The sequence below is a fragment of the Myotis myotis genome, unplaced genomic scaffold, assembly GCF_014108235.1.
Source record: "Myotis myotis isolate mMyoMyo1 unplaced genomic scaffold, mMyoMyo1.p scaffold_m19_p_5, whole genome shotgun sequence".
NCBI classification, from domain to species: domain Eukaryota; kingdom Metazoa; phylum Chordata; class Mammalia; order Chiroptera; family Vespertilionidae; genus Myotis; species Myotis myotis.
Window position 1 is genome coordinate 25,088,133 of NW_023416357.1, and position 12,002 is coordinate 25,100,134.

Here is a 12,002-nt window from a genome sequence, read left to right on the forward strand (position 1 = left end):
GTTGAGGGCCAGGGAGGCTGTTTCTGAATGAAGGAGAGAGAAAGGTGTTCCAGAGGTCAGAGGCAACAAACCAAAAACTGTGGAATCCTAAGTGAGCTGATGGGATGATATAGAGATTGTTGACAAGTTCATGAACTGCTGTGGTAAGCCAGTGACTTCTGAAGTTACATTTGGCCAGACAGGCTTCGTGTGTCTGTGGTGAGCCGATGAAGGAGACAGTTGGCACCCACTTGCATGTTGCCGGGGTAATGGAGCCCCACTGAGCAGCACTAGAAAAAGTTAGGATCCAACAGGTCTCTGTCTGGTAATAATTTCCCCAGACATTCCTATTGCTGCACATCAGTGACCGTTCAGCATCTGTTTTTTTACTATTGCATAAAGTTTCATTTTAGTTTCTGACAGTATGTATTTCAGATTTTCTAAATGCTTCACATTCCTTCTCTTTTGCCAGCAGCTTGAATGGGCAGATTGCCTATTTCTAGGGGGATGATGGCTTTGTCCATAGGGGTCCTTAATGGTTCCATTGGACCTTCATGATGGATGAAGAAAGCAGATGAAGAATGCATTGGGACCCATACCCATGTGTCTAGAGCTAAAAAGAACTGTAGGTGTGAGCCCAAATAAGACTCAGAATAAACCACCGGGGCAGGTTTTGCTTTCTTTTCTCAGAATAGCTAAGTAGCTGAGGGAACTCAAACACTTTGCAGTGTGAATATGTTTGTGTCCTTGGAGTGAAATGAGAAGTCCCTGGGGAATGAATGAACTGAATCAGAAAGGCTAAGTGATTCTGAAGGATGTTTCTTGAATCAGTGGAGCTACTAGTAAGTGAGATGTTGAGGGCCAGGGAGGCTCTTTCTGAATGGGGAAGAGAGAAAGGTGTTCCAGAGGTAGTAGTCCAGAGGACTTAGAGACATTTATTCGTTTTTTTAAGAGGATAAATTTTTGTGACTTGAAGAATTTTTTAATGTATTGAAAGAGTGTATATACCAATGTCTGTAGAAGTTGATAACAAATTCATCAACTAATTTACTGTTTTGGTTTCTCCTACCAAAGATCTCATTTACTGGTGTATGTTCTAAGGAAGTTTTAGATTCAATTCAATGTGATATTTTTAACATATATGCAGATTTCACTACTATAAGTAATTTGATTACCTATCAACATTTATTATGTACCTAGAATGGGGAACTAGATGTTGGGATCTTTGCCACCTATTTCCATAAATATCTCATTTAACTTTAATAATAAACCTGAAATATTAATAATTTTCCCCACTTTAGAGGCAAGGAAACTGATGTTTTTAGGCATCAGGTGACTTTCAGAAGCACTAAGTGGCAGAACTGGGCTCAGTGTAGTGGAAGTCTTCTGGCGCCAGGACCTAGCTTGTTTCCCTTTCATCTTCCCTTATTAATTACTAGCTGTGTACACAGTGGTATCTGGGTTTCAGGCACAAGCAGCTTCACTTAGCAGGATCCTGCTCAGGGAATTCAATAATCAGTCTTGCTGTGCTGTCCAGTATCATAGCCGCTAGCCACTAAGTAGGTGGCTATTTAATTTAAATTAAATGAAGTTTAAAATTCATTGTGTCAGTTGCCTCTCACACTTCAAGCACTGAATAGCCACCTGTGGCTGGGACTCCATGTTGGATGGTGCAAACATAGGCCATTCCCATCATCAGAGAACATTCTATTGGACAGCACTGCCAGCGAGACTTGTTCCAATCCACAGCATTTTGTCTCCTGTGGTCACCTGCGATGCCTGTTGAAAAGTGATGAGTATTAGACATGATCCAACAGCTCCCCTCTCCTGCCTCAGTGCAGTGCATCTGTCTGTGTACTTCATGGTGTGCTCACTTTTTCTTCCAAGGAGGAAGTTGGCCGGATATGGAAGCTGGAACTGCTTAAAGAATCGGATGGGCTGGGAATTCAGGTTAGTGGAGGCCGAGGATCAAAGCGCTCACCTCACGCTATCGTTGTCACTCAAGTGAAGGAAGGAGGTGCCGCTCACAGGTGACTAGTTAACTCTCTTACTTTCTCTTCCTTCTTATCCTCTCCCTTCCCTGTCCCTGGGCCCTGGGACTTCCACTTGGTCAAAGCACTGGCCTTTACAGTTCACAAGGGTTATGCTGGAGCACAGAGGGACCTCAGGCCTGAGTGGTTCTATTTAAACCTACCTCTGAGCACAGGAAGTGGCTAATTGCTGGGGATATTGTAAGCTCCCCAAACCATCAAGGAGAAATGGGATTTCTTTCTAGTCCACTTTGAGTTCCAAGCGAATGTTACTTATCCTAACTTTTGGATGCCAGTCATATGTGGTTTCTTATCCAGACTGTGCCAGATAACAGAATACCACATCCTGACATCCTAATTTCCAGAAGACAGTGGCTAGTGACTTGGGAAAGTGATTGGTTTTAAATTTGGCCACAGTTCACATGTGGTGTCAGGACTCTACGCACACGTATATACTCGTATCTCTGTCCTGCAAATGTGACGGGGAAAAAGTAAATGTGAACCTTTCTCCTTGTAACCTGAAAAAAATTCATACCTCAAAACTTTTCCAGTCTGAACAATCATCTGCAATAGGAAGAGGGACAGTGCTTAGGCAGAGCTCGTACCAAAAAAGGAAGTCCTGTTGTAATTACAGGGATGTAGCGGTCCCCAAATTTAAGGTATACCCTTGCCATGCTAGCTCATTGCTACCCTGTACAGTAAATCCTCTCTTAACATCGATAGGTGCTGCAACTTTAAGCAGAACAATGTATAACAAAGCCAGTTTTACCATAGGCTAATTGATGTAGACAAGAGTTAAGTTCCTACAGCACCTCGTAAACATTTTAATGAAACGATGTTGAATGAAATGTTATTCAAGGACCTGCTGTACATAAGGCATCTACTGTTTGCAAGGCACAGTGGGGTATGTGCATGTTGCATGCCCACATGTATACAGTAGGCATACAGAGTTTCACCGGTGAGGAAGGTGAATGTAGTGTTCTGGAATTTATATTGTTCGGCCAGGCACCCTGATACTGAGGGAGATATGGCAAACCCGAACAGTATTGGCCTGCCCAAGGCCAAGAGGGCACTCGGAAGTAGATCTCATGAGGTGGAGTTGAAGGAGCTGAAGGTTATTTAGTATAAAGAATGCAAAACTAACGAGAGAACCAGGGTACAGACTAGCAAAGTGTTTCCTGCTCATCAGTCCTCTAACTAGAAAGTAGGCTAATAACTAAAGTAGAGATAAGATTTACTACACTTGTCATTTATCTGTGTGACAGTAATTATTGAAGAATGAAGCTCGTTTTTTATCCAGGAGAGCATCATTAAATTCCCAAATGATGTATGCTTTAAGTAACTCCCATTGGGTAGCCGTTTTCCCACTAATCCTAGGCCTTAGGTTCTAGTCTGTCTTTGGAAAGTTGGCAATTAGGAAATTCCTGTGCCCAGAGATAAGCTTACATAGAGCTGTTCTTGTCTGTTTTCTCTGTGAGCTGTTTATAGTGGGTTTCTCATTTCTCTTCACCCTTAGCCGGGAGTTGTGTGTGTGTCTGTCTGTCTATCTGCTTCTGGGGTGTTTAGTTCACATGTGGGCATTCTGGTCAATAACAGGAGAGCAAGATGGAATGAAAGAGGGAAATGAATAAGGGGATGGGAACAGGGATGATCTCGGTGGTGCTGTGGTTAAGTCAATCCGGGAGTTTCTCAGTCTCACAAGATTTCCTGTCCCTTATTTAGCAATGAAGATGAAAAATGTCTGGCTCCTTTAGGATCTTGGGAGACCAGACCCTTGGAGGGTTCAGTTGGAACCCATGAGACTGTTGATGTACCATGAAGGGGCCTACCCAACCCTCTGGCAGAGTGTGCCTCCCCAGACCCTTGACTCACCCCAGGGGAGCCAGTTCCCATGACAACTCTGCCCCTGCCAGCCCAGGGAAGAAAGCTCTGAGTCAGCTGTAATTTAATTGAAAGAAAAGAAAGAAGTAGAATATTTGTACACCTACGTTTGTAAACCAGTCTGATACCTGCAACAGCAATAGATTAGTTTCTTTCTTCATTTTTGTGTTCATTCTTCTGATGAAGCTTGGCTCTAGGGACACAGGATGAAAAGGAGCTAAGAGACTTTATCCTCAAGGTCCTACAACCCTGTGGGCAGGAGATGGACAGACACATGCAGTGTGGTGTCCCAGGTGCCACAGAGGAAATCTGGCCAGGGGTATGCCACCTGGAAGAAAGAGGGCATGGGTTAGGGAATGATACCTTTGCTCTCTTTGTGCTCAGCTCAATGAAACACTAAGGACTGAGTCCGAGGGAAGGATGGCAAATAGGATTAAGAATGACTTGACTATCCTATAACCTTCAGGGCTGGCTTCCTCTATCATGGTCTCCACCCAAATGGGACATTTCATTGGCATTAATCCCAGGTTACATGGTGGTGACTTCCGAACGGGCCTGTTATGAGGTGACCACCTAAGATGATGGAGCATACTCCTTTGAGTGGGAACCTGGACTGAGCCAGACCAAAGCCTAAAGCACTCCCATCCCAATACTTCTGGTTGCCCTGCCTCCTTTTAGCCTGGTTTTAACTGTTTCCTGTCACCACCCTCCCGGCTCCAGTACAGTGTCCCTTCTCAGGCCCAGGATGTCTTGATAAGGGAGTTTTCTCCCATCTCCGTTTCCTCAGGGATGGCAGACTGTCCTTAGGAGATGAGCTGCTGGTCATCAATGGTCACCTACTGGTCGGGCTGTCCCACGAGGAAGCTGTGGCCATCCTTCGCTCAGCCACTGGAATGGTTCAGCTGGTCGTGGCCAGCAAGGTAGGTAATTTTGTGCTTTTTTTGATATTTCTGATGGTGGTGTGAAATTGGAGCCCTCCCCAAGCACTATCCCCTGTAAGCGGGGGGGGGGGGGGGGGGGGGGTACAGGAGGCAGCCGATTAATGATGTTTCTCTCTCATCAATGTTTCTATCTCTCTATTCCTCTCCCTTCCTCTCTCTAAAAATCAATTAAAAACAACAACAACAACGGGTTTGCTTGCTACACCTGGACTGTGAGCAAGGCTGTAGTGAAAGAAAAGGAACAGAAAAAGAAAATTCCCTGTGCTGGAATATATCCATGGGGTTAATTTACTGAATCCACAGATTCATATTTAGGGAATGTTTAAGCCCTCTCATATATTCAAAATTCATCAGGGTTTTATGAAATGTGACTAGGGAGGGAGGAGTTTTAAAAACTTTACCTCTCCTTCTTTCTTCTTAGAAAATACTGACAATAACTCTCTAAAAACTAGAGACCAGCAAACCCCCCAAAATTTGGAAAGTTTTTCCCATTCAACTTCAAAGGGTGAATAGAACTGAGAATGCAAAAGCAAGATAACAGTGGGCAATGAAGCCCCCTTATAGGTCTGACCTTAATGGAGTCTGGTTCCATTTATTTTCATTGACCTTGAAAAGTTGTTCAAGGGCTGCATTTATTGCAAAGACATCATCGGTCTCCACTTTGACATTGTGATTCAATAAACAATCTGATCTCTCTCATGAACATATGCCAGTGAGATGAGCAGAGGGGAGAGGAGGATACGGTGGGTATTTGAGCTCTGTGCTAGGCCTGGGGCCACAGTGATGAGCAGAAATGGTGTTCAGTTTGGAGAACTCTCAGATAAATGGGGGAGATAGACAAGTCATGCACTGCAAGGCAATAACAGAAACAGTAAAGGACATTAGAGAAGAAAGGGGAAATGGAAGGCCTCCTGATGGGATCCAGGAAGGCCTGTGGGAAAGGGTACTCACGCTTTGCCCAAGTATGCCTTAGTCATGAGAGGATGGGTGGTCTAGGCAGAGAGGGCTGCTGGTAGAAAAGGCAGTGATAGGGCCAGGGACAGCCTGGGCATTTGGAAGTAAATGTGGCTGGAATGGAAGGAAAGATGGTGGGAGATGAGTTTGGAGAGCTGGGCAGAGGCCAGATCTCTAAGATGTTGTCCTCTTCAATGAGGGATTTAAACTGTATCCTGAAAGCAAGACAGGGGAGGGCATCAGAGGATCACAAGTTCAAGGATCTTAGATTAACCATAGAAACATTCATCTAAGAAACACAGATTCTTCAGGGGGAAAAATGATTTGTGTTGAAATTGGGTGCACACCCCTGACATTTGAGGTAACCTTTGCAAACCTGGAAGTGTGGAATATATGTTCCATATAGTGTTCAGGTTGGGAGCATGTGACCACCCATAGCAGACTCTGCTGGTTTTCTTTGACCTTGACCTGGAACTGCTGGTGCCATCGTGTAATTCATGGACCTTTGTGTTCCCATAGGAAACCTCTGCCGAGGACCTCCTGAGGTTAACGTCTAAGAGTTTGCCTGATCTGACCAGCTCGGTAGAGGACGTATCCTCTTGGACTGACAACGAAGACCAGGAGCCAGACGGGGAAGAGGACGAAGGAACTGGCCCGTCCTCCACCCAAGGAGCTGTAAGTGCCTGCGGTTTCCCGGTGGCTCTGCTGGAGATGGAGTGCTGGGGTCAGGGATTAAAGCCTGAGATGGTGTGATAGGGACCAGGACGGCAAAGGACCATGGTTGCATTTTTTTTCTTTCTTTATTTTATGTTAGAATATTCCAGAAAGATCTATGAGGGCAAGGCTTTTCATTTAGGAAAAAACATTAAAACTGGGAACACAATAAGAGAGCAACTGGGTGTTAAGTTCAGTGAGTATATCAATTGGTAGGATGCTTAATAGTATATATACAAGGGTTTTATTGCTACTCTTGATAGAGTGTTTGAAAACTGTTGTTTGTGAATTTAAACTGAGACTGAATGATTCCTGGTTGAAAGTGGAATGTTAAAATAACACCATAACTCGTTCATGGAAAGTTGTATAGATAGGTCTTAAATTTTTAATCAAACCAGAACTCTCCATGGCGCGTAGCTCTTCCTTACACAGCCTCGAGCCCATGTGGTCTACTCTACAGGCGCTGCCCAGCACAGTTGGGAGGGCTCTCGGTTAACTGTGGCCACCGTGTGGCTCCGTGGTCTCTGCTTTGTATCATTTTCTGTTTAAACTCTCGTTAGCCCTTATTCCCCATCCAACCAGCCCCGGGCAGGGTGCTCCCTTTCTGCCATCTGGAACCCCTCAGAATTGCTTGGTCAGAGGCTCTCTCCAGGGGGCTTATACTAATTTATAGATGATGGTAGTACCCAGCTCCCATCATTGCCAATGTCATTATCTTTTTTTAAAAAAGCTACCAATCAATCACATATGGTTTTATATGCTTACTAGAGGCCCGGTGCACGAAATTCGTGCAAGGGGGCTTGGCCCTTGTAGCCGCTGCTTGCCTCGGTCCTCACAATCCTGGCTTGCCTCAGCCCTCGCAGCCCCGGCTTCGTCCAGAAGGTTGTCCGGAAGGAAGTCCAAAAGGTCGTTCAGCTGACCGGTCTAATTAGCATATTACGCTTTTATTATTATAGATCATTGTGGTTTTTCCAAAGGAATTCCAATACATTCTGCCCAACACACTTTACTTGGGGAACTTTAGGTGGCCTTTAAGTCTCACACCCGCAATCACCTTGGAGGCCACCTCACCCCCCTCTGCTTCTGCTCCATAGGGGAGTAGAGCACTCAGAGAGGAAGGGACACCGGGCTTCTTCCCTGGCTTACCCCCTGCGCCTGAACACTGTCCTTTGTGGGCCATTCTTTTGAGGTCCGGTTTCCACCAGGAGAACCAGACCTGAGACAGAGCCTGCAAGACCAGGAGATGGGCAGCTGGAACAGATCTTCCGGATGTCACAGTCTGCCCTCAGGACCTTATAAAGATGCTGAACTACTGAAAAATATATATATACAGGGTGTCCCAAAATAACATATCTACACTTTAGTGGCTGATAGCTCAATTTTGGAAATGAAATGTATTTTAATAAATACTGCCTTTATAATTATTTAAAGTATGTGTGTACATTTTGAGGGGCACTATATATATGAATACTTTTAGTTCTATGTGTACAATCCAAGGCTCTTTGTTTTAGAATTTTTAAGCACTAATGAACCACCTTAAATGAAAGAAACCTGGTGCTGTTTAGTCAACTAGGTTACCAAGCCCTTTATTCCACAGATGAGAGGGATTAAACCTGCTGCCAATTCTACTCAGACACTGACTGGTTTTGCACCTGTACGTGGTGGTGCGCTCCAAGCGCTTAGGCTGAGCACGTGTAATACAACCGCGAGGCCTGCCAGGAGCCCCCCTGTGATTTATTTTTCATGGCTACAATACGCAGCAAATGAGACTTTCCTTTCAGAGAGCCCCAGCCATGCTTCGGATAAAACCATATGGTGAATATCAAGTTTGAAGAATGGAGGCAGGCAAAAGGGAAATGGGGATGGGCAGTGAAATTCCAGTCATCTGCGTGATTGTCACCCATCTCGCAGTGGTCGGCGCCGGGGGGGGGGGGGGGGGGTGGGGGGGGGGGGCTGGCAGCAGTGTTAACTGGAAACTTGTTAAATACAAATCCTCACCTTACAGAGAGGAGGGGGTGACATTCAGCTTGCTGCTCAAGGCCACAGACTTTCCATCCTAGAATCGTGTCCCAGTTTGTCCGTACCCTCAAAGGAAAGACACCCCCCCCCCCCCCCACGCTGTGACTTCCTCGAAGCTTCAACTGGCCGCATTGGGCACTATGCCAAGGTGGAGCTGGTTCCTCCAACCCCTGCTGAGATCCCTACAGCTACTCAGAGCTTGAAAAAAAATAGCAGTGCCCAAACTGGCAGCATCCAGCAGCTCACAGTTAAGGAAGCTCTTCCGAATGGTTTGATGGCCTCTGAGGTGTGGATGTGGTTTTCTGTCAGTGAGATCATAGGCAAGCGTGGCATCACTGGCATAATGTTTGAAGATCAATCTCTAACATCTCTTTCTTTTTTTTTCTTTTCTTTTTTTTGTTTATTAGTTAAATGTTCTTGGACCATGAGTGTTCAGAATGGTATTTGAATTTTTAGAAAGATATATTTTTTAAAAAAACATGACAAATCCTCAGGTCCCACCCAAGACCTGCTGAGTCAGAACTCTGAGGGTGGCATCCAGCAGTCTGTTTCTCAGTAAACCTTCCAGGTGGTTTAGACTCGGGCTAACATTTGAGAATGTTAGAGCCCTCCAATAAAACGGCTGTGGCACTTGTGTTCTTATTGGCTACTCAAAAAGGGTATCCTTTCTCAAGTGTAAATGATTATAGTTCTTTTTTTCTTTTTTTAATGAGATTTTTTCAGGGGGGAAACGATCCCTGCTCTGGCCTTCTGAGGGAGAGGCTGCTTCTAAAATGAAGAGAAGAAGAGGTCCAGTGTAACAGGGCGTGAAATGGGTGATGCCTCTTCAGTGATTAGGAGCCTGTCTCCCTTTTTATATTTTTAACAACAAAAAAATAAGTACTGATTGCCTTTGCAAATCTGCTGTTGTCAAAGCTCAGTGAGGAAGGGTTTGCTTAGCACATCCATCAGCAGACCTGTCTCCGGCTTCCTCTGACATCAGGGAAGCAGTGCTAACGTTGTTGGAATCACTAGTTTGGGAAAATCTTGGAAAACTTAGAGGTGATCAGGGCTTAAGCAGGAATAAAGGACCTCATCTCTCGAAAGGAAAGGGGAGGCAAGCTGGACCTGACGACTCTGTAAGTCTGACACTGGGGTTTGAGTCTTTGCTTGTTGGCAGCATCCAGAGGTGTGAGAGCCCGGGTAACAGTCTTCAGGAGAAGTCAGCATCTTCTCGGGTAGATACCTATCCAGATGCAAAGAGAAAAGAGAGTCGCTCCTGTGTTGTTTGAATTGAATAATTGATCAAGTGTTCACTCTAAATGTTTCCAAAGTGTCTGGGTGTTGAGAACTTGTATTGCAGCATCTGAAAGTATCATTTCGGGTTAAATCAAGCTGCCCTGGATGGGAAGTGGGCGTGAGCTAGATTTTTCTGGTGAATTGAATTTAGAGCTTAATGCAAAGACCAGTGAGCACCGAATGTGCAAGCTTGTGATTAGTATTAAAACAGGAAGCTTCCAGCATCTGACTGACAATCTGATCTTCACAGAGAGAAGCTACTAATGCAGAGACACTGGCAGGACATATTGCATGATGCGGTTTAGGCATGAAGGATGTGTGTATCTGGGAAGACTTCCTAGAAGAGGTGACTCTTAACACAGATTATAGTGATACATTTGTTCATGTGACAGTTTGGTTAATGTCATCTTTCTCTATTAGTAGAGGATCCATGGGGGTAGGGCCCACATCAGCTTTGCTCACTCCTGTATCCCAAGTGCTCACTGTCAGCTCTCAGCATGTATTATAGGATGGATGGTTGGTTGGACAGGTGGGCAGACAGGTAGATGGTTGCTATAACCTCTGTCATTCCTAATGCACCTGCAGACTCCTCGTAAGATTTGGTTGTCTTCCACTGACTTGCCCGTCTTCCCCAGCACACCATGAGTTTAAAATGGGCATGACACATAGTAGGTGCTTATTATTTGTGTCTGAAAACTAGAAAGTCTGTCTGCCTTTCCCTTCTGGGCATTTCATCTCAGACACAAATAGCAGTGATGTAGCAATCGTTTCTCTGAGTATGGAATTGGAAGGACAGGGTCTCTTCCTTTGAAGTAGGACATTTGTGGCAGCACCTCATGAACAAATGAGTAGATTTTGTGTTGTTTGATTGGTTAGACTTTGAAACCTGCGAGCAGCTATAAAGAGAATTTCAGGCTTGATTTTTAACAAATCAACAATAACGACCAAGGATGGAACTTCCCCAGGGAGCTGGTGAAGTGGAATGTGAGTGAAAAGACCAGGCAGAAGGCACCAGGGAAAGGACCATGGGCCTGCCCATCTCTAAGATGTGGGTTCTGGCAAATCGAGCTACAGTGCCAGAGCTACAAGTCCTTGGGGATTAGCTGGTCCAAACTTTGCATTTTATAGGCTCGACATCCGTGGTGAGAGAGGCCTCTGAGCTCTACCGATAGCAAGCTTGTTCCCCGGACAAGTCACGTTATGGCTCTAGTCAGCTACGAGGGAAAAGCAGAAAAGAGACAGGAAAGGAAAGGTGAACACACCAAGAAAAGCATTCCCATGATGTAGCTGACCATCGGACCCCCAGCTTTCCCACTGGAGGGGCCTGTTTGGCAGGTCTGAGTGGGGTGGGGCCCAGGAGACTATTTTCAAAAGCATCCCAGGCGCTCCTGATGCTCGCCCACATTTTGAAAAGCAAACCTTTGGGAGATGGTGGCTGCTGGGGGAGCAGCAGGTTCAAGCACACCCTCTGTTGGCCGTATGGCCATTTCCATGACACAGTGCAGAGACAGGTTCCTCTTGGCCGAGGACTGGATGAGGCCAAAACCTCTATGTGCGTGGTTTTGAGATAAGGGGAGGTTTTAGGCTCCCGACTGCCTCCCTCCTTTCTATAATTTAGGATCGGGGTGTGAGGCCAAGGTGTGCGCGGTGCGCACAGGAAACCTGGAGGCACAGGTCTCCCAGCCACACTGGGTCTTCGTGAGCACAGACCTGCTTGCACATCGAGGTTCTCACTACCTCGTCGGACACCCTGGTGCACAGACTGCAGCTGTTGATGCAGATGCTGTATTATCCCGGCACTAGCCCGAAGCTGGCAGCCACACATACTTGACCCCAATTCCCCAATTGTACCTTTTTCTCTCCACTGCCCCCAACTGTGAACTTCCTCCTCGTTCCCCTCAAAGTCCCAGACTTCCACACGTAGGTCTCGGTTCACTTAGACATTCCTTGAGCCACACTTCCGGGGGCACGGCCCTATAGAAGATGTTGCTTGAAGCTCAGTGCCGTATGTCGCGTTGCCAGAGCGAGATAAGAAAGACCAGGCTGCAATTACTGCTGGCCAACGAAAATAAGATGTACGCGTGGGGTGGCTTTTGTTTGGTTTGGTTTGGTTTCAGATTTAAGGAGATGAAGTGATTATTTGGATGGGTGGGAGAGGGAATACTAGTATAAGATAAGAATAATTATTTGGCCTGGATGAATTGCC

General features: G+C 45.7%; 1 protein-coding gene across 14 annotated transcripts in view; it reads left to right on the plus strand.

Moving 5' to 3' along the window:
• The window catches only part of PDZD2 (PDZ domain containing 2), a 319,250-nt gene that overhangs the window by 250,972 nt on the left and 56,276 nt on the right, over positions 1–12,002 (plus strand). For 12 of the 14 annotated variants that reach the window (XR_004967532.1, XR_004967531.1, XM_036309067.1 and 9 more), the window contains 3 exons: positions 1,867–2,009; positions 4,678–4,810; positions 6,305–6,460. Coding sequence is in view for 11 of the 14 variants with exons in the window: in XM_036309067.1 (XP_036164960.1) it covers positions 1,867–2,009; positions 4,678–4,810; positions 6,305–6,460 (432 nt within the window). In the remaining 3 variants the exon portion in view is untranslated. Of the gene's footprint in view, positions 1–1,866; positions 2,010–4,677; positions 4,811–6,304; positions 6,461–12,002 lie in introns of those variants that run through there. The other 2 variants (XM_036309068.1, XM_036309069.1) reach the window with 2 other exon arrangements.